This window comes from Hylobates moloch, unplaced genomic scaffold (genome assembly GCF_009828535.3).
Source record: "Hylobates moloch isolate HMO894 unplaced genomic scaffold, HMol_V3 SCAFFOLD_5, whole genome shotgun sequence".
Classification (NCBI taxonomy): domain Eukaryota; kingdom Metazoa; phylum Chordata; class Mammalia; order Primates; family Hylobatidae; genus Hylobates; species Hylobates moloch.
Window position 1 is genome coordinate 110,729,229 of NW_026652280.1, and position 24,516 is coordinate 110,753,744.

Consider the following 24,516-nt stretch of genomic DNA (forward strand, 5'->3'; position numbering starts at 1 on the left):
CTCTCACTGCAAAGAGGAAGCAAAAGTGTGGTTTTCAGCCCACTGAGAAACAGAGATGTCTTGTGAAAAGCAAAACTGGTTACATTATGTAGCTCTTTACTAATCACTCAAATTTGGGAGTAAAAAGGTTATCTTTGTGGTTAAGTAAACAGATAATAGATAAAACTAAGAAAAGATGGGCCTCAACCTGGCTCACAGTATGCGTCATTTGGTAATGATGAGAGAATTTAGGTAAACTGAATAAATAAAAAAGCCACCAGCAATGTTGTCTTCTTGGCCCTTCCTTCTCCTCCTCTCTTGGGAGAGGAAATGACTGAGAAATGGGAGAAGGTCCCTGGAAAACATGAACATGGGGCGACATGAGGTGGTGCTGAAGGTTACAGGCTCTAGAGTCAGGCTGCCTGGGTTTGCATGCAGATTCTAGTTTTAGTAACTGTGCAATCTTAGAAAACTTAATTAACATTTCCTAACCCTCATTGCTAAAACGAGGATACTAATAGTAGGTACCCTATAAGATTACTGTGAATGCCAAATGAGCTAATTTTTTTTTTATTTTTTTATTTCTTTTTTTTTGTATTTTACATTTTTTTATTATTATTATACTTTAAGTTCTAGGGTACATGTGCACAACGTGCAGGCTTGTTACGTATGTATACATGTGCCATGTGGATGTGCTGCACCCATTAACTCGTCATTTACATTAGGTGTATCTCCCAGTGCTTTCCCTCCCACGTCCCCCCACCCTACGACAGTCCCCGGTGTGTGATGTTCCCCTTCCTGTGTCCAAGTGTTCTCATTGTTCAATTACCACCTATGAGTGAGAACATGCGGTGTTTGATTTTTTGTTCTTGAGATAGTTTGCTGAGAATGATAGTTTCGAGCCAATTTCTTTAAAGCACTTAGAACAATATCTGGTACATAGTAAGTGCTCAGTGAATATTAGCTACCATCATCACCATCATGAGACATTTAAGTAAATCTTCATCTGCCCTATGAAGCTGCCTTTGCAAAAATTGTAACAGTGAGAAAGTTATGACACTGAAAGGGATCTGACCTAACCGTCTCCATCTTGCTTCTAACTTCCAAGCTGTCTTTGTTAATTCCTGGTTGTAGGCCAAACTAACTTTGGGAGGAATTTAGCTTACAGTTTAATTTTCAAACAAAGAGGATAACAGCCTTTTCTGCAAACAAACCCCCTTCTTGCCTGGGGAGCAGACTTCCTTAGTAAGACTAACAAATTAGCCACAAGATTAGAAATTATGGTTTAGGAGTCATGCAGCCAGAGGCCACACAATTCCAACCTCCCCAATTGTTCCTAGGGATAACAACACTATTGTAAAACCTAAATTGGTGCTCAAGGTATTTTTCAGACCCTGCATTCTGATGCACCAGCTGACACCATCCAGGCTGGTGATCTGGCTCCACCAGTTCTTTGATCCCACTCAGCAACAGAAGACTGCAAGAACCCCCTTCGATCCCCTGTGATTTCATCTCCTACCTGACCAATCAGCACTCCCCACTCCCTGGCCTGCCAAATTATCCTTAATAACTCCAGTCTCTGAATTTTCGGGGAGACTGATTTGAGTAATAAAACTCTGGTTTCCCATTTAGCTGGTTCTGTGTGAATTAAACTCTTTCTCTATTGCAATTCTCCTGTCTTGATGAATCTATTCTATCTGGGCAGCAGGCAAGGAGAAACCTGTCGGGCAGTTACGCTAATGGGCAGTTACACCAATGTGAACCCAGGTACCAAGGATGGCAGAGGAGTGTCTAAATGCAACAGTTGGCCCTGAACCTAGACTAATACTACGCTAGTGCTAGAGTTCTCAGGAAGCTTCCACTTAAATCAGATAATCACAATGCAATGTGTCAATGATCAGTGGGGTACCTATAGGGGGTGGGGAAAATTGGTAGGCAGGAGGGAAGGTCAAGATGGATTGGGCTGGGCCAGGTGAGTCAATGAGTCATCTAGAGAGGCAGGGGGCCGAGGTACAGTTGGGGAGAAACTGTGTGGCATGAATAGTAACACACAGGCTGTACTATCTTGTTGGAATAAAGTTTGAGGCTGTTGTGAAAGAAGGATCTATACAGGTAGGATGGGCAGATCTTAGTGGGCTTCGTGTGCCAAGCCTAAGAGCTTGGCTTTTATTAATACCTCAAAGAAGAGGGAAGCTATGAAGATTTTTAGTGGTAGTATAGCCTGGTTGGGTTTTCCTTTTTTCCTTTTAAGTTGAATTCCGTATGTGTGCATTGCTAACAGGTTGAAAGGTGAAGAAGGGAGACAAGGCTAGAAGCAAGAAGGTCAGTTACAAGGTTTTTGTAGTTGTCTCTATGAGCAATAATAAAGGCCTGAAGTAGGGCGTTTAAAATAAAGACAGAGGCCAGGCGCGGTGGCTCATGCCTGTAATCTCAGCACCTTGGGTGGTCGAAGCGGGCGGATCACGAGGTCAGGAGATCGAGACCATCCTGGCTAACATGGTGAAGCCCTGTCTCTACTAAAAATACAAAAAGTTAGCCAGGTGTGGTGGCGGGCGCCTGTAGTCCCAGCTACTCGGGAGGCTGAGGCAGGAGAATGGCATGAACCCAGGAGGCGGAGCTTGCAGTGAGCCAAGATCGCGCCACTGCACTCCAGCCTGGGCAACAGGGCGAGACTCCATCTCAAAATAAATAAATAAATAAATAAATAAATAAATAAATAAATAAATAAATAAAGACAGAGGCAGGATAAAATAATCAAATAGTTACTGAGTACTCCCTGTGCAGTAAGCACCCTACCATGTGCTGGACATCCATTAAGGACATAATTAAGCTACAGCCTTTGATCTGAAAGAGCTGCTGCTTGTGCCATGTGGCATGGTGGAGGTGAGCAGGTAAGAACTTGACTGTCACATAGGGATATCAGGGAAGGAAGAGGGCATGTCTAATCTGGAGAGAATGAATGGGAGGTCAGTAAAATCTTCAGGGGAAAGGTGGCATTTTAAAGTAAAATTTATTTTCCTAGTGAGAATTATAGTAGAATGGGGTACATTCTACAAATTCAGATCTGGAAGCGTCTAATTTTATCTATCTATCTATCTATCTATCTATCTATCTATCTATCTATACATCCATCCATCCCTCCATTCACTCATCCATTCTTCTGGTTTTTTTCATTAGCAATGATACTTAACAATTAGCCCCCCAGTGATGGTCAAACTACAAATATTAAAGTCTTAAGTGAAAGGCCCTGTACGTCCCTTTTCAAGATACTATGCAAGGCTTGGGGGATAAAAGAGGTGTAAGAGGGCCCTGCCCTCCAGGAACTTGGGATCTAGTTTAATAAACAGCTGAGACAAAAAAAAAAAAAAAAAAAACAGCAGCCATATATGGCAAACATGGGTCCGGTATCCAATCTATAGCTCAGGCAAGAAATAACCTGAATTAATAGGCTGAAAAGGCAGGGAACAGTCGCAGTAGGTCATTCAGAAAAGCCTGGTTTTAAAGTTGGTCCTTGGACATCTGGTATGATGCAAATGGGCAGGAAGGAGAAGGAAGGACATTTCAGTGTGGACAAATACAATGCACAGAGGCAGAGGCAGAGGCAGGGATGTGCAGATTGTATTTAGGGAACAATTAAAGGGCAGTCTGCCTAGGATGGAGATTTCGAACAAACTCTCCAGGCTGCTAACTATAAAATCAGTGAGGCTCAAGTTACAGGAATTTATTCACCATTTTAGTTGCAGAAGTTGGGGGTCACCTCCAGGCACCAACACTTTAAGCAAATGTGGTGAATGGAGTAGTTACTGCTGTGTAACAATCAGAAAACTTTGGTGGCTTGCAACAGCAAACATTTATTTCTGTTGACAAGCCTATGGGTCAGCTGGGTGGCTCTGTTAATGGGGCTGTGTCCTGCTGACAGGAGCTGGATGGTCTAGGATGGCCTTGGCTTGGATGACTCAGTTCTCTTCCATATGTCTCTCACGTCTCTCTGGTAGGCTGGACTGGCACATTTTCATGGTAATGTCAGGGGTCCAAAAGAACTAGTGGAAACACAACAGCATTTTTTAAAGCTTCTACTTACATCACGACCACTACCATCCCATGGGCCAAAGCAAGCCACATGAAAGTCCAAAGGCAAGAGATGGGTTAATATATACTCTGCCTCTTTATGGAGGGGAACTGCAAAGTGATAGAGCAAAGGGAGAGATTAACACAAACTGAGGCCATCAGTGCAATCAATCTGCCACGTGCACTGAAAAGAGAATTATTTTAGAAATAAGCATTGACCACAGAGACAATCATTGCCAATAATAGAGAGTATCCTGTATCCACAGAATATATATAACCCAGTAAATGCTATGCAATTTCTCATTCCTGGCTGTTGCCAAAATATTTTTTCTCTTTCCATTTTAGTGGTTTCATTTCTGCCAGAATTTAACATTGACAGGGTGATGTTGCCTCTTTTCTGGGGGGAAAAAAGAAGCTCTCTGTTGTCAAGAAAAAAAAAAAAAAAAGAAGAAGAAGAAAAGAAAAAATAGAGCCAGCAAGACAGACAGTTATTCTTTTACCTTGGGAATTGTTGCATTGCAATTGTAACATTTGAAAGGAATGTAAAAATGTAGTTCCTGATTCAGATGGGGGGAGAGAGTACTGGACAAAGAAACCAGGAATGTACTAAAGGAAAAATTCTGTTCTAGTTCCTGGAAGATTAATAAAAAGTTCTTTTTTTCAGGTTGATATGCTCCAATATTAGTTCCACAGAACCATAGAAATTGCAGGTATTATGGCCTCTGATCATAAGCACTCAGGCCCAAGAAATATTTAAATAGGGACCTTTTACATATCAGGCTCTGTGCAAGGCACTTTACATATACAGTCTTATAGAATACCTCATATCACTATGTGGTAGGTATTACTAATCCCATTTTACAAATGAGAAAACAGACTCAGAGTATATCAATATCATGGCTAGAAAATGGCAGGATTCTAAGGCTGCCTTCTCACTTTTGGTTCAGAGCTCTTTCTAACAAACCTTCTAGCTAGCTACTCATGATTTACAGGAGGCAGAGTGTACGACAGTGAATGGCTGGAGGAGGGGGGAAAAACCCTAAGGGGTCAGCAGGAGGCTGATCATTATTTCACCCCTTTCCCCACTTGAGCTCTTTGAACTCAGGTCAAATTGATTACCGTTCCACAGGGCCTGGACTTGCCCATGTGAGGGAGGCCCTGAAGTTGAGCCTCACCTCTGCATGTGTATAACACCAAGCAGTCACACTACAAGAAGGGACCACAGTGATCTCAGTCAACTCCCTCATATAACAAAGGAAGAAACTGAGGTCTTGCATAGGCCCAGCTGTGACTTGGCCCCAGTGATGGAGGATGAAGTCCAGGTCCCAACTCCCCGGCCTTCCTGCTGTTCTTCCCACTGGCCCAGCTTCACAGGAGCTCATGAGTTAACCAATGCTGAAGAGGTTTTCAAGGTGGGTGACAGCTCTTCCTACCTGTGAGGAAAGCATGAACTAGGTTTCTATGGAGGAGGCAAAGAAGCATGGGGTGCAAAATAGGGCGAGTTTAGCTTCCTGGCAAAAGAGGAGAAAGAGAAACAGATGGGATCCTAGGCCATCTCCTGTTTTCTAAGTGAACACTTCCTTGGGAAGGGCTATTCCTTAAATTTCCTATGGAGGGTCAGTTGACAACAAGCTATGATTAAAAAATAGTTTAGGGGAGGGGATCAGAATAGGCCTTAAACAGAGGCAGAAAGGAGGAGAGGAGACAGGAAGCTCCCTTTACCTAGACCCTAGATCCCTCTTACCCCCTTGGGGCCAGATACCCATCCATTGCTTACTCAGTACATAAAGAAGCTCAAGTGTCTCCTATCCTACTAAATAGCCAATTTTTACTCTAGTTCCAAATCACCTCCTTTTCCCTCCCCTCTTCAAACTTCTGACAGTTTCCTGGTGTTCTGCGTTCTGTTTGATTTCCAAATTCTCACTGCCACTTTGGCCCACTGAAATCTGGGCATGGATCCACATAGACTTCCTGGGTCACAACAGTGAACACTGCTCACTTGACCTGGTCTTTCTGTGGCATCAGGTGTGGCTGGCCATTGGCAAACTTGCTTGCAATTCTTTCCTTCCTCCTCTGACACCACTCTCTCCAGGATTTTTCCTTACCCCTTTGGAAGTTCTTTCTCAGTCTGCTTCTCACTGGTTTCTCTTCTCCAGGCCACTTGAAATTATAATCTTCTCCAAGGTTCTGTCTTCAGCCCTTCTTTTCTCACCCTGCTGCATCTCATTCCCCATCTCTATATTGACAATCTCAAACAGATCTCCAACCCCAAGTTCTCCCTTAAGCTCCAGACCATCTAGCTGGTGTTGAGTATCTCCACTTGAAGGTTCCTCAGGAAACTCAAACTTGAGTCTAAAGCTGAAATCATTGTTTTCTGTTTTCACTGGTACTGTCCATCATGGCTGAATGCACCAGTATCAACCCAGGCCCATGGCTGGCCTCCATGCTTCACATCCAGTTATGAAATCCTATTGGTTCTCCTTAATATCTTTTTTGAATTAATTCTACCCGTTACCATCACAACTGAGAGCCTTGAGTTTTCATCTGGACTAACGCAGTCCCTTTGGTCTTCCAGCTTTGTCTCTCCCTGCTACTCGGCTGACAGAGTGATCTAAAATACAAACACAGCCATTAACTTTCCAAATTTTTCTTTCAGCGGCTCCAAAACATTTCTAGAGGATCAGGTCCAAACTTCTTGACATGATCTCTGTGAGGTGACCCTGGGGAACACTCTCACCACCCTATCCTTTAACTTTCAACCTTCAGGAATACAGAATCACTTATATTTCTCTGAATGTACCTTACCATTGTTTCTTTCTTTTGCAAATGCTATCCCCTTTGCTTAGAATCTTGTCCCATTACTACCTCATAAACGCCTATTCATTTAAAAATTTTAAAATTTGGGTTTGCATCTCTTATGTGAAAACTTTCTTAACATTTTGGATAGAAATCCAAAGAAAGCTTTGTGCTATGTCAGTGAATTTCTATAAGTTTACTTACTATATAGTAATAAAATGAATTATTTATACACCTCCCTATCTTGTAAGACCATGAATTTCATAAAGGAAGGAGCTAGTTCTTACTCATATTTCTATGTATGCAACAAATACTTAAATGCCTGGCATATTCAGGCACTGAGACTGGTGTAATGATTTAGAACATGCATAGACTGCGGAGTCAGAAAGATCTGGGTTCAAATCTTGAGCAAATCACTTGACTTCTTTATGTCTCAATTTCCTCATTCATAAAAATGGTAACAATAACAGTAGAAACTTTCTTATCTGACACAATTTGGGCTGTTAGTTGATCAATTAAGAGAACATGTCAGGTAAACATGGGAATCATAAAAAGACTTCCGTGGATCTTAGACATTTTATTTCTACCTCAACATATAAATGCACATTCATTCACCAATCTCTTGACACGGGCCCAAGCCTTCCTGTTGAATATGGGTCTGCTGCCTGGAGTCTCTTGCCACTTTCTTGCATAAACCAAACCTATAATGTCTTCTCTACAAATTTCAGGTTTGATTTTTTTAAAATGGAGTAAGAACTTAAGCATTTGTGAAGCCAATGGAGTGTAGAGTCCTCCCATGTTTCTGTTATCCTCCCCATCCCGCTCAATCTTTTACAGTTATTTTGCCCATACCTAAACTGATAGCATTTTTTTTAAAAAAAGCAATTTGCTTTTATTTTTTCCAGAGAATTCATGTTTTTATTGATGCCTCTTACTTTTTAAAATTGTGGTAAAAAGCATAACATTAAACTTACCATCTTAACCATTTTAAATGTACAGTTTAGAAAGTATATTCACATTGTTGGGCAATAGATCTCCAAAACTTTTTCATCTTGCAACTCTATACCCAGTATACACTAATTTCTCCTCCCCCCAGCTCTTGGCAACCTTACTTTTCTGCCTTCTGTGATACTTTATATGAGTGGAATCATACATATTTGTCCTTGTGACTGGCTTATTTCACTTATGTCCTCCAGGTTCATCCACACTGTAATGTATGACAGGATTTCCTTGTTAAAGGCTGCATGATATTCCATTGTAAGTACATACCACATTTTCTTTATCTATTCATCTGTTGCCATCAACAAAAGGTCAGTTACCTCTACCTCTTGGATACTGAGAATACTGTTGTGATGAATATGGGTATGCAGATACCTCTTTGAGATATTGCTTTGAATTCTTTTGGATATATACCCAGAAGTGGAACTGCTGGATCATTTGGTAATTCTATTTAGTTTTTTGAGGAACCTCCATGCTCTTCTCCTTTGCAGCAGCACCATCTTACCTCTCCACCAACAGAGCACAACAGTTCTAATTTCTCCACATTCTCAGTAACACTTGTTATTTCCTATTATTTTGATAGTGGTTACCCTAATGCACATCAATTGATATCTCCTTGTGGTTTTGATCAGTGCTTCTCCTATGATTAGCGATGCTGACCATCTTTTCATGTTTGCTTTCCATTTGTATATCTTCTTTGGAGAGTTGTTTATTCAAGTCCTTTGCCCATTTTGTTTTAAATTTTTACAGGTTTGTGGGGAACCGGTAGTGTTTGGTTACATGAATAGTTCTCTACTGGTGATTTCTGAGATTTTGGTGCACCCATCACCTTAGCAGTGGACACTGTACCCAGTGTGCAGTCTTTTATACCTCACCCCACTCCTACCCTTTCCCCAGAGTCCCCAAAGTCCATTGTATCCTTCTTACGTTTTTGTGTCCTCGTAGCTTAGCTCCCACTTATGAGTGAGAACATACGATGTTTGGTTTTCCATTCCTGAGTCACTTCACTCAGAATAATGGTCTCCAATTCCATCCAGGTTGTTGCAAATGCCATTATTTCATTCCTTTTTATGCTTTGCCCATTTTAAAATCAGGTTACTTTTTATTGTACAACTAAGTTACTTATATATTCTGGATATTAGCCCCTTATCAGATACATGATTTTTAAATATTTTCTTCCATTTTGAAGGTTGTCTTTTCACTCTGTTAGTTTTCTCCTTTGACATGCAGAAATTAAGTTTGTGTAGTCCCATTTGTCTATTTTTTTTTTTTTTATTTTGTTGCTTGAGCTTTTGGTGTCACACCCAAGATATTATTGCCAAATCCAAAGTATTACAGTTTTCCTCCTATGTTTTCTTCTAGGAGTTTAGTTTTAAGTCTTATGTTTAGGTCTTTAATTCATTTTGAGTTAATTTCTGTAGACGGTGTAAGGTAAGGGTCCAGCTTCATTCTTTTGTATGTGGACATCCAGTTTTACCAACAGCACTTTTGAACACCCCTTTGGCATTCATATTTCATTGGTTTACATACTATTCAACAAACTTATTATAATCATAGTAACCAGTACTGTTGGCACAAGTAGGTTGGAGAATGCACAGAACAGGGTGGGCTCAGGTGAGCATCACCTCTCTGGGTGGAGCTGAGCCACCCAGCTGTCTACAAGACTCAGTAGTCTACAAGCCCTAAGCAATGAGTGTGTGCGTTAATCACCCCTTTTTATTTTGTTTATTGATTTTTTAACATCTGGGTCTTGCTAATCCTGGAGAGACTGCCCCTGCCAGGGCTAGCCAATTCCTAGAGCTAGTTAAGGACTCTCCTGAGAGAAGCCTTTCATATGCAAATCAACCAATCCAGAGCCTACACTGCACAACCTCCTCCGCTGAATTCTTGCACTAAGGACCACTACTCCCTTTCCCTAATCACCCAGGATTAGGTACCAGATAACTAGGGACAACCTCTATGCCCTAGAGCTTGCTGAAATTATTCAACCTAGCCAATCCTAAGCCTGCCTACTCTGCCTCACCTATTCCTTCCTGCAAAAACCACAATAAAGCCCTGTGCCTATGTTTCCTCTGTGCCTTGACCCTGGTGCTTCCCTGCACAGCCTCCCATGGTGTGGTATGTCCCTCCTCTTGGGCTCTATGAATGTAACAAACTATCTTTTCTATGGCAATTGTCTCCTGATCTGTTGGCCCTGCCAAACCTAAATAATACTAAAGCTTTTATTTTAGAAGTGTGTCATGCACACTGGTCTGTGGGTTAGAGGAAATGAGTGGTATTTTTTGAATGATCCAGTTTTGTGAAGAACAGGCAAGAGTGCTTCTGCTGTAAATCCCTTCGGGTCACTTAAGATTGCAATCACATCTATGAGGTACTTGTCTTAGTGCATGGCACATTGTAGGAGTCCAATTCACAATTTGGTACTGAAGCCACAGCAACGAATGGTTCCTATCCTCCCATCATTTTCAGACTATCAGACCATCTGTCAAGGGACCTTCATTTTGCCTAGAGAAGGAGAAGATGACCCCTGGGTTCTGAAAGAGAAGTACAAGTTAGGAGGAAGAAGGCTGGATAGAAATAAGTTTCTAGGCAAGCAGACACTATGTGCCAAGGCCTACAGATAACTCAGCAGCAGTTGTGCTTAGCACAATGCCTGGGCACACAATAAGTATGCAGGTAAGTTCCTGTTTTGTTTTTAATTTAATTTAATGTTATTAATTTAAATTTAAAACTTAAATTTTAGGCAGGAATGGGTTCAGAAATAGGTGGAGGATTGCTAATGACCAGCTCTGACTGTGTCACCATTGTGACATGAGTGGAACCCTCCCGGTTTGCTAAGAAGCATGCAACGATGGCTCATTTCCTAGAGCAGAGCATTAACTGTGCATTTACAAAGTGCAAGTGCCTTCTACATGCCTGGAAGAGTGCCAGTCATTGGGTAATGTTAGTGACTGGGACACAGACCCAGCCCTTGAATAACTCCACAACATGAAGTTGGTCCCTGGGAAGGACACGAAAGACACAGAGAACACAAATGAGGCCAACAGGAGAGTGAATGGCGGAGGCCAGCCAAGGGCACACAGCTGTTCCAGGGGCCCGCAGGGAGCTGGGTTCTCGGTATTCACTCCTGCCCAGGCCTGCTGACGCCGGCGGCCTAGGGAAGAGGATTGTTTTTCTATTACAGGGGCTGCTACCTTCTGGACCGATTTGGCCCCAGACTGCATCATGAGTCAGAAAAACCACTCCGTTCCAGTCACGATATGGTCACAGAACTTTGGTGTTTCCTCAACTGCAGAGAGGAACAATATCTAACTTCTCTCTTTCCTGAGAGGAGTCCTGTAAGGTCATGGGAATTCCCTGAAAGAGCAGGAGGCCTTCCGTAAACAATAGGATCCTAGCCCTCACCTTTCCACCTGGTGGGAACTTCAACATTGATCCCATCAAATCCACTTCTTCTCTTATCATCAGTGAAAATCTGCAATGCTTTTACAGGATTCAAAGAGATCAGAAGGTGCTAAAGTTGCTGCTGGAATCCAGTCACAATCCCTCACACTGAAGATATGAAAGGATAACAGAGGCCAATATCAAGCTCCTCACGCAACTCCAATTTAAATTAAACTTCCTTTAATGAAATAAAAAACAAATGGTGCATTGCATAATATTTGTGGTCACAGTATAAAACAATACAATTAGTTCATATAACATTGGATATGGACAAAAATACACAAGATCCTTTCTTTGTCTACGGAAAATTCTGCAGATCCTTATGTGCCACACTTAAAAAGAAAGTCAACTTTTTTTCTTCTAGGGATCTGCACACATATTTATCACTGAGAATTTGGTCAAACAGTGGAGGAGAACTTACCCAAATCCCAGTTCCCTTCTTCCTCTGTTGTCATCGGTGAAGCTAAAAAAAAGTTTTCTGAAAGTAGCAAGTTGTGTAGTATTGCTTATTATTCCTGCCAAAAAGGCTCAGTCTTTGGCTCACAGATGTCAGTGACAAAATCATGGCTGCAGGCAGTCTGCAAAGCAAGAAGCAAGGGCCACTGGGGAAACAGACGAGGGTCTGGGCAGGAGGGGCCTCCTCTACCAAGATCTCAGGGAGCCCCTCAGATGGTGAGGGTGAGGGGGGGAAAGACACTCAAATAAATACACTTTTAAATTAAAATTTAGCCCAGTTGGTGAGTCAGAGTTCTACTGTCCCATGAAAAATCTAAACAGTTGTTAAAAAGTTGATTTGCATTTTTTTTCAAAGTGAAACGTGTATGTAAACATCATAAAGTAAACAATTTACAGGAATTTCGAGGCTTCTATCTGAACATAGCTTAGGCTCTTTCTGGGGCTATTTTTATGATTAGGAAAAAAAAAACCAAACTTTTATAAAGTTCCTTTTTGTTAAGAAGTGCAATTCCACCTGTGTGAGACGTGGCTGGGTCCCTCTTTCATTCACACCAGTGCTGCTGGTAGGAATCTCTTCTAGAAGAGCACTTGTCGCAGGGGTGGGGGGAGCCCTATTTGGTACAACGAAAGAGTGCATCTCACTACATTAAAAATACACATTCCTGGAAATTTATATCCCTAGAAGGAATTAGGTCCTTGGTACAATGCCTTGGGATTTCTCGCCCCTTCCTCCCAGCCCCCAGGTGACATGCAGCTTGGACAGCCCAATGGACATGGGGCAGGTGGGTGGAGGTCAATGCCTTAACAACTCCAGCCCTGAACTGCAGCATCAGTATGAAAGGAAAAGGTACAGTGTGTAAGCACCCATCACATTTACCACCATCGAGTGTCTGCTGTGACTCAGTCCATGGTTTTACACACACCCGGTCATATCCAAAGCTAAGCACCCTTTCTTCCTACTAAGAAGGGCCTGTGCCAAGAAAATCCTGAATCTCTTTTTAATAGATGCAAGGGCTGAAAGGGCACTGGCTGTTACTAATACAGCACCTGTTTAGATATTTGTTCTCTCTTTAATTCTCACTTGTACAATCACCTACAAGCTGCCTCTTCTGAAATAGCAGTTAGGATATGACATGCAGAAAATACCCAAATCTAATGCCAACAAGGCCTCGTCCTCTTCCTCTAGTCACTCAGGCCCTGGTGGGGTATACCTGTTGCCCGTCTTCCCACCACAGGCCCGGACCAAGGAAAGGCTACTGTTAATGCAGAATCTAATGTTTCTATCATGTGCATGGTCCCCTTGGTGGGGAAAACTCAATGGGAATCTGCCTCCAGGGGCGACTCGGTGATAAGTGCCGAACCGGCTGTGGGGGAGCAGGGAGAAATGGTGAGCCAGGAGGAGCACAACTCATCCGGCCCATGGTGACAAAGAGCTGCACATGAATGGCCATCATTTTGTATTAGTTTATTGCTGAAAACAAATGAATCTTTTTTTCCCTTTGGAAGAGAGAGCAGTGTTAGATCCTTCAAAGCCAAGATAAAAGCAGAGGATTGCAATTAGGGCATGAGTCACCAGCGAGCCTCAGAAAACCCTACTGGGATGCTTCTGAAAGGCCAGTGCTGTGCAGGGGGCGAGACACTTCAGGGAGCGGGAGGTTCCGAGGAGAGAGCTTTTAAAGCAGCAGCAGAAGCCCGGGATGTGGAAGATCTCTTTCTGTCTACTCTCCTATTCCTGACGGGAGCAGTCGGGCAAAGCAGACCATTCTTGACTCTGCTCTACAAGCCATTCGCATGACAACAAATTGCTGGGTTTCCTTCATGTCCCTATTAGGAAAGCAAAATAGACCACAAAGTATACCCTTTCTCACTAACCCCCTGCAGTGGACCTTAAAAAGACATGAAGGACTGAAAAGGTCATAGAAAAAACATGGTGCTTCTAGGTAATTTCTGATTCCTTGAAGTCAGTCAGTCTTGCAAGTAGCAATTTGCCTTCAGGTTAAGGAGCCCAAGCAGCGTGTGAAGGACATGGCCTATCTGTGGGTCCCCCTGCAAGACTCTTGGTGACCAATGCCTTTGCCCCCCACAAGGGGCAAGAGAGAGGAATAGTGGTGGCTTCTTTAGCCTAACTTGCACCTACCACTCTGACCCTCCCGGCTCCAGATGCATAAAAATAACTTTGCGGGATCCCTCTTCTGCTCTTCCTGGAGTCCCCTGAGGCACAGTGGCCTCACAACTACTGGAGCAGGTATCTGGTCCTTTCCTTGTCCCCAACCTCCCCTTCCTTGCAGCCCTTCTTACTGCCCTGGACAGAGGTGGCTGTGTATTTTTCTTCATATTCATTCTTAAGGCTAAGGTGGCAAGATAAGGTGCTCAGTGGAGAGCCAAATCCTAGATTCCAGGGCCGCCATTTCAGCACTCTCACAGAAAACAAATACAAAAGAAATGGAAAAGGGGCAGAGAAGCAAAAAAAAGCATTTGGGCTCAATAAGAAGTTATATACTCCAAGTTTGGATTTCAAATGTAGTCTAAACCCCTGAAAATAGGGGGTGGGGTAGGGTCATAAAAGCCACAAATTAGCCTTCGGCACAGGTCTGTGTTGTCTGTCAGCCAGGTAGAGGGTGGCGCTCAGCAGCTCTCTGAACACATGCCTCCAACGCGGAAGCTGGCTCTCAGGCGGGCAGGCACATTCTCACTGAAGATAAAGAACTCCGCATGCCATCACCCCTTCCTCACCACAACCCCGCGAAACAAAAGCTATAAACACACACAAGTCAGAGGATCTATAAACCAGTGGGAGAAAAAAAATTAGATGAAGGTTAACCATTAAAAAGCTGCAGTTGGGAAAACACACACTCGATTGTTACATCAGAAAGTGCCGTGGGAAGAAGAGCCGTGTGCTGGTAAACATGTCCGCGCTCAGAACTTGACATGCAGAAAAGAGAGAGCGCCAAGTCCCACCTGAGATTAGAGAGGACTGGTTTTTAGTGTAACGCACTTTGTTTTAAAATATCACTGTCCTCTTCTTGCCCCAATTGCTCCTAGAACGTCCCTCTGTCACTCCCCTCCCGGGCCAGCCTAGTCCATCTCCATCGACATGAGCCTGCGGCGCTCCCGCCGTGTCTCCTGAACCTCCTTCTTACAACACCAGTGGGAGCTGCAGTACCCGATGAGACAGGACAGGAGCCCGATGACCGTGGACAGACCGACGCCGATCAGCAAGGGATACTTGAAGGCGTTCAGCACTGGGAGGGAGAGATCAAAGGGGAAGCCGGTCAGTGCTGCGAGGGAGGCCGCTTTGGGGGCACCCTCGCCTCCCTTCCCCACTGGAGCAGGATCTCCCGAGAGATAATGTCTCATTCCTCCTGCATCTAGCACCTAGCACACCACTGGAGACAGAGAAGCTCAGCCTTATCAGTCACAAAAATGAGCAAATGTCTTCCCACCCAGCTCTGCGGGGAGAATAAAAACCACAAAGAAGATTTCACTCGATGCCTTTGAATGTCAACTTGCTTTTTAGGATTTTGGCAAAAGATTGATTTTTAAAAGTCAGTATAAGGGCACCACACATTCAGTAGCAGATGCATCCTTAAAAAAACCATGCATAAATCAATCCTATGCATCAAATAACTGAAGTGTACTAAGAGAGCTATTTTAAGTAACACTATAGTAAATTATCTAGCAACGTGAATCATCACTCCCCTGTTTGTTAAATCTGGGTTTTTATACGGAGTTACTTCAAGCAAGGAATTCCTAAGATGCAAAATATGGTACAGATGATTTAAGTGTCAGAAATGCACAAACACCATTTAGACTCCACCCTTGAAATCCCCCCTTCCCTTCCCCATAAGTACCCATGCTCCTCGGGTGGACGCTGCCACTGGGCTAGGGTTTAATTTTCAAAATAGCCCCATAGAAGACTATTATCCCATTTTACGAGAGAAAATGGATCAGAAAGGCTAAGTAGTCTGTGGAAGAGCTAGGCCTCCAATTTCCATCTGACCGATCACTAGGGAAACACTCAAAAGGCTTCTACTCATCCTCGGAGGCTCCTGGACTTTAATTCTCTTTATGGAGTTATTTCAACTAACATGCACTTTCTGAAATTTTCCACAAAGGTGACATGTTTTTTGTAAACCAAGGAACAACTGTCCCCACTCTGGGATGCTCAAGGAACAAAGCTCTGACTGTCTAGTTAGGTTGACCCTGGTGTTCATCGTGGGCCAATGAGGCTGGGAGTTCATCCTCCCATCTTGGGACTCTGTGAAGTACCCACTCTGTGCCAGTGACTCCAGGAGGAGTCTTTTTTTTTTTTTTTTTTTTTTTTTTGAGATGGAGTATCCCACTGTTGCCTGGACTGGAGTGCAATGGTGCGATCTCGGCTCACTGCAACCTCCACCTCCTGGGTTCAAGCAATTCTCCTGCTTCAGCCTCCGAGTAGCTGGGATTACAGGCACCCACCACCATGCCTGGCTAATTTTTTTTTCTTTTTTTGTATTTTTAGTAGAGACGGGGTTTCACTATGTTGGCCAGGCTGGTCTCGAACTCCTGACCTCATGATCCGCCCGCCTCAGCCTCCCAAAGTGCTGGGGTTACAGGCGTGAGCCACTGTGCCCGGCCATGAGTCTCTCTTCTTTAAGAAGCAAAAACCAGTGGTGGTGAGAGTAGCAGGTCCCTAAGCTATAGCCTCCCCTATTGACCTGAGCCCTCTCTCTCAAGGCTGCTCTCTGCCTGTGCCTAGCAGAATCCATGCCAACCCTCGGACACAGTAAAGCGAGTTTCTATAAATTTATGGAAGAGGCAAAGCCTTGAAAATTTTTCTAGTAAGTCTTGAAAATCATTTATCAATGGTGACACCAGCACATAATAGCAAAGCTGGGGAAACTGCAAGGGCTGCTGGTGCTCCTTCTGGGTGCAGGCTCAGGCCAGGTCTAGAAAGAAAGCAGGACGTGCTATGGCACATTCCTCAAAGTGTGGCCACCTGGGTTCTGTCAGCTACAGCCTGGCACAGAAAGAAGACATTCCCAAACACTGAGAAATTTGGGTGACATTCTTACCATCCATCTTCACAGTTATAAAAACGGGCTTGGAGTGGATCTCTGCCTCCTTCTGCCAGGAACCTGTTGGTGACTTCACCCATGGAGTCACGGAACAGTAGTAGTTGCCAAAGTCCTGGTCCTCGGAGCCATGCACTTGCAGCAAGAATTCCAGCACACTCACGCGCTCCAGGCTGAGGTCACTCTTCCAGTCCCTCTGGGAGGTGGTCACGATGCCCTTCCGATCCAGGGAAGACAGGAGCACAGGAGCCTTGTCCAGGCCAAAGGAGTGCACCGCAAACCAGGACACATCAAAGGCCATGTCATCTATGGATTACCAAGCCAAAACCCTGGGGTCAGTGCAATGGGCAGAAGTCATATGTATGGCCACTATCCATGTATGCAGCCCTTACTACATGCGGCAAGCACAGCACTACATGCCTTCGGTCTCACTGGATCCTCACAACAGCCCTATGATGAAGGCACTATCATACTTTTATTCTGCCATTATTGCCAGACTATATACCTGCTCAAGGTCATGTAGCCAGCAGGTAGCAGAGTGTGCAGCTTAACCCAGGGAGTACAGCTCCAGAGCCCAGCCTCTTAACCACTGCACTGCTGCCACCCAGACTAAGGGGCTACAGGAAGAAGAGTCAGGGCCAAAAACTGTCTCCCACAGAGAACACTGATCCGAAAGCTGGTATGCCAGGACACTGCAGGCTCTGTCTCCCAAAGAAAGCCAGCTCCTTTTGACATTTCAGGCAGAAGAACCCAAGACTGGAAGGACACTAAAGTCGTATGGAACAAAATGTACATAAAATGAATTGCACCAAATTTAGAGTTGTAAACAGTTTAGATTTTATTGTACACTATGGTTTTTCTTTCCTTGCAGAAGTGCTTAAGTTCAAAACAAGAGGAAAAAAACCGTCAAGCTGAGAAAATGGAACACAGTTTAACAGTCCCAGAGAGTAATGCTGAATCGTAAAGTACTCTGCAAAATTAAGGTTCTAACAGCCTCAAATAAATTAATATGGGCATAAGAGAAAGAAGACTTTGGCACAAGTGGTAATTCTCATGTAATGTGAAAACAGAGCACACATCATAAGCCCTTGACCTCTTCCCCTGACTGGTACCAACCATTATCAGCTGTGTCGGCTCTGAGATTCATACAGCAACAAAAGACAATAGCCACAACACTGTTTTGTCTTAAATCCACTTGAGAAAGCGTTTTATATAAATGTCAAATAACACAATTTTTTGCCGAACAAGAGATAACATTTATTCATTTAGTAAAAATACACTAATAGCCTCAAAAAGCACATAAGGCAAATAAATTATTTTCAGATGCTTACATATTAAAAAAGTAAGCAGAACTAAAAGCAAGAATTTCTATGAAATTATCCAAATGATAATTCTTTCTTAGCTCACTCTAAACATGTAATATCTTCTCTTTTTCTCCCATTGACCCACTGTGGCACTTAAGCATAATTTTTTTTTTTTTTTCGCTCCCAGTGTCTCTCCAAGGAAACCAGCTCCCTGGGGGCAGAGGGAGTGCCATAAACAGCCTCATGCTCTCACAGTGCCAAGGGCAGAGTGGACACCCGCATCACTCTTGTCTTCAGTGAAAACTCTTAACTCAGTGCTGCTGTCACCTGCAGGTGTTGGGTGGTTGCTGAAGGCAAAAAGCCTGACCGGGTTCCCAGACTCTAAGCCCTGATCCGCACTGTGCCTTATGATGTGGGAGCCGGGCTCCAGGGCCAGGCTGCCTGGGCTAGCATCCCAGCACCAGCACTAATGAACCATGTGACCTGGGTGAGTTCCCCAAGTTCACTGAGACTTAGTTTCCTCATCTGCAAAATGAAAATGATAGCACCCAGGGTTAAATTTACCACATTTATTAAAATGCTTAGAACAGCACCTGGAACACAGTAAGTGCTCAATAAAAGTTGGTCACCATGAACAACATTATCTCCACAGCTCAACACACATGCTGCTACACACAGACCTGCTAAGGGGAAGGGCATTACCAGCTGCAGCAAATGCAGCTGGTGGCCGGTCCGCCCCAGCTGGTGGGCTGAGCCTCTGGTCACTGCAGGTGCTGGCTGTTAAAACTCACACACCTGTACCCTCCCCCTCTCCAGAGGCCGGGCTTAGGCTGATGGAAGCCACCACCTGGAGGTTATGAACTGCTCTCGCTCCTTCGCCATTCAGCCTGTGGACAATGACTGACTAGTGAAGGGACAGAAAAGCCCAGTCCCCTTCCCTCCAGTGGGCCTACTCTGCAGTACACTCATGCTCCAGAACTCCCCGTGGGGAGGTGGACTTGCTCTGAATTCGCACCTTGACTTGCCTTCTTCTCCAGCTCTATCTCAAGTCCCTCCCTCCCTCAGTGTTCTCCTGAGAACACTCCCTCAATCCATCACTCGCATGCTTGTCTGTCTTTGCTTGCGGAGAACCTGACCTAAGATACTGCCTCAGAAGGGCCAAAGTCTGCTGTCCCCACCCCTGCTCAGCACATAGGATCTTGGTCCACAAATCACTTACGCAACGTGTCCTTCACAAAAGAGCATTCCCTCACAGCCCACAGCATGTGTGAGGAAAAACTAAATTACAATTTGTGTTTAATAATTCAGTATCTTCCATCCACACAGTCCAAGAGTGCAAAGTTCTGGAAAATTGTGATCTGAAAGATAACAGCTACCTATAGCTTTTGCAATTAATTACACTGGAGGAAAAGACTTTTATATTAAAGGCACAACTGGTGACCTATTAATTTACTGAGAAAGAGCATTTAAAGGATTTATTTTTGTGTGTATCATAAATGAACTTTAAGGGCAAACATGGTATCACATTTTTCCAACTTTTGAAAAGGATTTTCCTCCCTTTTCCCCAGTAGTCTCTTCTACTTTTACCATCACTTTCTCTTCGGAATCCTGCTTTCTGTCCTCAATCTTGCCCATCTCAGGTACAGGAGTGGCTTCTCATTCCTTTTCCCCTGTGAATGGAGCTAACCAACTCCATGGATGTGGGTGGGATTGTTTCTTTTCCTTTTCTAACATCTCCCACAAACTCTCCTTCTGTTTCCTACCTCTAAAGATCAGCCATGTTCAGCTTCCCTACTGGAGCCAATTTTGGTTCAATCAACTAGTCCAGGGGTCAGTAAACTACAGCCTGTAGGCCAAGTCCAGCCCACCACCTGTTTTTGTAAATAAAGTTTCACTGAACATAGCTATGCCCATTTGCTTACATTATTATCTACGGCTTCTTTCACACTACAATGGCAGTGCTGAATAGTTGCCACAAAGGCCACCTGGCCCACAGGGCCAAAATATTTCCCACCCAGGACCTTTACAGAAAATATTTGCTGACCTGAACATTCAACTGGGAGTCCTTCAGGAGACAGACATCCACCTGGATGGTGGCGGCACCCAGGCCTCTGCTTCCAGATGCTAGTGTTACCCAGTCCCCTGCTCAGGGGCTCACTGGATTCACTGCAGGTCACCGCCCTTTGCTTAGAGCTTGCCCCTTCATACAGAATGGAAAGCTGCTTTTAGTTTCTTTCCCAGGGACACACTTCTAGCAGTCTCCACATAGAAACTTGTGACCTCTGTACAATTTGGCCTTTTCAAGGTGCAGATTTCTGCCAGCAGCCATGGCTCTGCTTTGGGTAGTACACAGTGTCGAGGTCACTACCCCACAGATGGGGTGGGGTAGTACACAGTGTCGAGGTCAAAGCATGCAGGAGAAAAGGGAAGCCCATAGGGAATTAGGATCTTCATGAGTTCTTTAGGAAAAGGCAGAGGTGGGTACAGTCCTGCTCAGTAACAGAGATCACCTGAGTGCATTTAATGTTCTTTCAAGTCTTAAGGGTCAAACAGTGAGAGAGGGACATCAACTGGTCACTAAATGGGGCTAAGCAGAAAAGGAGTAAGACTGACGGGTCCCACAACTCTTAGGCATCCTGTTGGCAATGTAAATGCAAAGAAAAAATTTATAATGATTTCCTAAGAATTCTAACTACAATAGCACCCTCTGGTCACCAGCTACTCCTTTGCTCTGTATGTCTTCATAGCATTAATTGCTGTGATATTATAGAGCACTTTATTTCTTGCCCATGTCCTCATCTAGGTTGCCAAGCTCCATGAGGACAGACTTTGGGCATTTTTTTTTTATTATTATTATACTTTAAGTTCTAGGGTACATGTGCACAACGTGCAGGTTTGTTTCATATGTATACATGTGCCATGTTGGTGTGCTGCACCCATTAACTCGTCATTACATTTGGTATATCTCCTAATTCTATCCCTCCCCTCTCCCCCAACCCCACAACAGGCCCCGGTGTGTGATGTTCCCATTCCTGTGTCCAAGCGTTCTCATTGTTCAATTCCCACCTGTGAGTGAGAACATGCGGTGTTTGGTTTTTTGTCCTTGTAATAGTTTGCTGAGAATGATGGTTTCCAGCTTCATCCATGTCCCTACAAAGGACATGAAGTCATCCTTTTTTATGGCTGCATAGTATTCCATGGTATGTATGTGCCACATTTTCTTAATCCAGTCTATCACTGATGGACATTTGGGTTGGTTCCAACTCTTTGCTATTGTGAATAGTGCTGCAATAAATATACATGTGCATGTGTCTTTATAGCAGCATGATTTATAATCCTTTGACCCAGTAATGAGATGGCTGGGTCAAACGGTATTTCTAGTTCTAGATCCTTGAGGAATCGCCACACTGTCTTCCACAATGGTTGAACTAGTTTATAGTCCCACCAGCAGTGTAAAAGTGCTCCTATTTCTCCACATCCTCTCCAGCACCTGTTGTTTCCTGACTTTTTAATGATGGCCATTCTAACTGGTGTGAGATGGTGTCGCATTGTGGTTTTGATTTGCATTTCTCTGACGACCAGTGATGATGAACATTTTTTCATGTGTCTGTTGGCTGCATAACTTCTTTTGAGAAGTGTCTGTTCATATCCTTTGCCCACTTTTCGATGGGGTTATTTTTTTCTTATAAATTTGTTTGAGTTCTTTGTAGAGTCTGGATATTAGCCCTTTGTCAGATGAGTAGACTGCAAAAATTTTCTCCCATTCTGTAGGTTGCCTGTTCACTCTGATGGTAGTTTCTTTTGCTGTGCACAAGCTCTTGAGTTTAATTAGATCCCATTTGTCAATTTTGGCTTTTGTTGCCATTGCTTTTGGTGTTTTAAACATGAGGTCCTAGCCCATGCCTATGTCCTGAACGGTATTGCCTAGGTTTTCTTCTAGGGATTTTATGGTTTTAGGCCTAACATTTAAGTCTTTAATCCATCTTGAATTAATTTTTATAAGGTGTAAGGAAGGGATCCAGTTTCAGCTTTCTACATATGGCTAGCCAGTTTCCCCAGCACCATTTATTAAATAGGGAATCCTTTCCCCATTTCTTGTTTTTGTCAGGTTTGTCAAAGAACAGATAGTTGTAGACGTGTGGTGTTATTTCTGAGGGCTCTGTTCTGTTCCATTGGTCTATATCTCTGTTTTGGTACCAGTACCATGCTGTTTTGGTTACTGTAGCCTTGTAGTATAGTTTGAAGTCAGGCAGCGTGATGCCTCCAGCTTTGTTTTTTGGGCTTAGGATTGACTTGGCAATGCGGGCTCTTTTTTGGTTCCATATGAACTTTAAAGTAATTTTTTCCAATTCTGTGAAGAAAGTCATTGGTAGCTTGATGGGGATGGTATTGAATCTATAAATTACCTTGGGCAGTATGGCCATTTTCATGATATTGATTCTTCTTATCCATGAGCATGGAATGTTCTTCCATTTGTTTGTGTCCTCTTTTATTTTGTTGAGCAGTGGTTTGCAGTTCTCCTTGAAGAGGTCCTTCACATCCCTTGTAAGTTGGATTCCTAGGTATTTTATTCTCTTTGAAGCAATTGTGAATGGGAGTTCACTCATGATTTGGCTCTCTGTTTGTCTGTTATTGGTGTATAAGAATGCTTGTGATTTTTGCACATTGATTTTGTATCCTGAGACTTTGCTGAAGTTGCTTATCAGCTTAAGATTTTGGGCTGAGATGATGGGGTTTTCTAAATATACAATCATGTCATCTGCAAACAGGGACAATTTGACTTCCTCTTTTCCTAATTGAATACCCTTTATTTCTTTCTCCTACCTGATTGCCCTGGCCAGAACTTCCAACACTATGTTGAATAGGAGTGGTGAGAGAGGGCATCCCTGTCTTGTGCCAGTTTTCAAAGGGAACGCTTCCAGTTTTTGCCCATTCAGTATGATATTGGCTGTGGGTTTGTCATAAAAAGCTCTTATTATTTTGAGATACGTCCCATCAATACCCAATTTATTGAGAGTTTTTAGCATGAAGGACTGTTGAATTTTGTCAAGGCCTTTTCTGCATCTATTGAGATAATCATGTGGTTTTTGTCTTTGGTTCTGTTTATATGCTGGATTACATTTATTGATTTGCGTATGTTGAACCAGCCTTGCATCCCAGGGATGAAGCCCATTTGATCATGGTGGATAAGCTTTTTGATGTGCTGCTGAATTCGGTTTGCCAGTATTTTATTGAGGATTTTTGCATCGATGTTCAGCAGGGATATTGGTCTAAAATTCTCTTTTTTCGTTGTGTCTCTGCCAGGCTTTGGTATCAGGATGATGCTGGCCTCATAAAATGAGTTAGGGAGGAGTCCCTCCTTTTCTATTGACTGGAATAGTTTCAGAAGGAATGGTACCAGCTCCTCCTTGTAACTTGGTAGAATTCGGCTGTGAATCCGTCTGGTCCTGGACTTTTTTTGGTTGGTAGGCTATTAATTATTGCCTCAACTTCAGAGCCGTTATTGGTCTATTCAGGGATTCCACTTCTTCCTGGTTTAGTCTTGGGAGGGTGTATGTGTCCAGGAATTTATCCATTTCTTCTAGATTTTCTAGTTTATTTGCATAGAGGTATTTATAGTATTCTCTGATGGTAGTTTGTATTTCTGTGGGATCAGTGGTGATATCCCCTTTATCATTTTTTATTGTGTCTATTTGATTATTCTCTCTTTTCTTCTTTGTTAGTCTTGCTAGCGGTCTATCTATTTTGTTGATCTTTTCAAAAAACCAGCTCCTGGATTCACTGATTTTTTTGAAGGTTTTTTTGTGTCTCTATCTCCTTCAGTTCTGCTCTGATCTTAGCTATTTCTTGCCTTCTGCTAGCTTTTGAATTTATTTGCTCTTGCTTCCTAGTTCTTTTAATTGTGACATTAGGGTGTCAATTTTAGATCTTTCCTGCTTTCTCTTGTGGGCATTTAGTGCTATAAATTTCCCTCTACACACTGCTTTAAATGTGTCCCAGAGATTCTGGTATGTTGTGTCTTTGTTCTCCTTGGTTTCAAAGAACATCTTTATTTCTGCCTTCATTTCGTTATGTACCCAGTAGTCATTCAGGAGCAGGTTGTTCAGTTTCCATGTAGTTGAACGATTTTGAGTGAGTTTCTTAACCTAAGTTCTAGTTTGATTGCACTGTGGTCTGAGACAGTTTGTTATAATTTCTGTTCTTTTACACTTGCTGAGGAGTGCTTTACTTCCAACTATTTTGGAAGTAAATTTTGGAATAAGTGTGATGTGGTTACTTCCAACTATTTTGGAAGTAAATAGTTGGATGTAGTTACTTCCAACTATTTTGGAAGTAAATTTTGGAATAAGTGCGATGTGGTGCTGAGAAGAATGTATATTCTGTTGATTTGGGGTGGAGAGTTCTGTAGATGTCTA

The 24,516-nt window shown here is 43.2% G+C and overlaps 1 protein-coding gene across 1 annotated transcript in view; it reads right to left on the bottom strand.

The window, feature by feature from the left end:
• Positions 1-11,446: 11,446 nt before the first annotated feature.
• PTGFRN (prostaglandin F2 receptor inhibitor) overlaps positions 11,447-24,516 on the bottom strand; it is an 80,733-nt gene continuing 67,663 nt past the window's right edge. Inside the window, exons 8-9 of the mRNA XM_032154881.2 lie at positions 16,797-17,102; positions 11,447-14,984 (exon numbers count right to left, since the gene is read on the bottom strand). Coding sequence (XP_032010772.1) covers positions 14,818-14,984; positions 16,797-17,102 — 473 coding nt within the window. The 3' untranslated portion in view covers positions 11,447-14,817. The remainder of the gene's footprint in view (positions 14,985-16,796; positions 17,103-24,516) is intronic.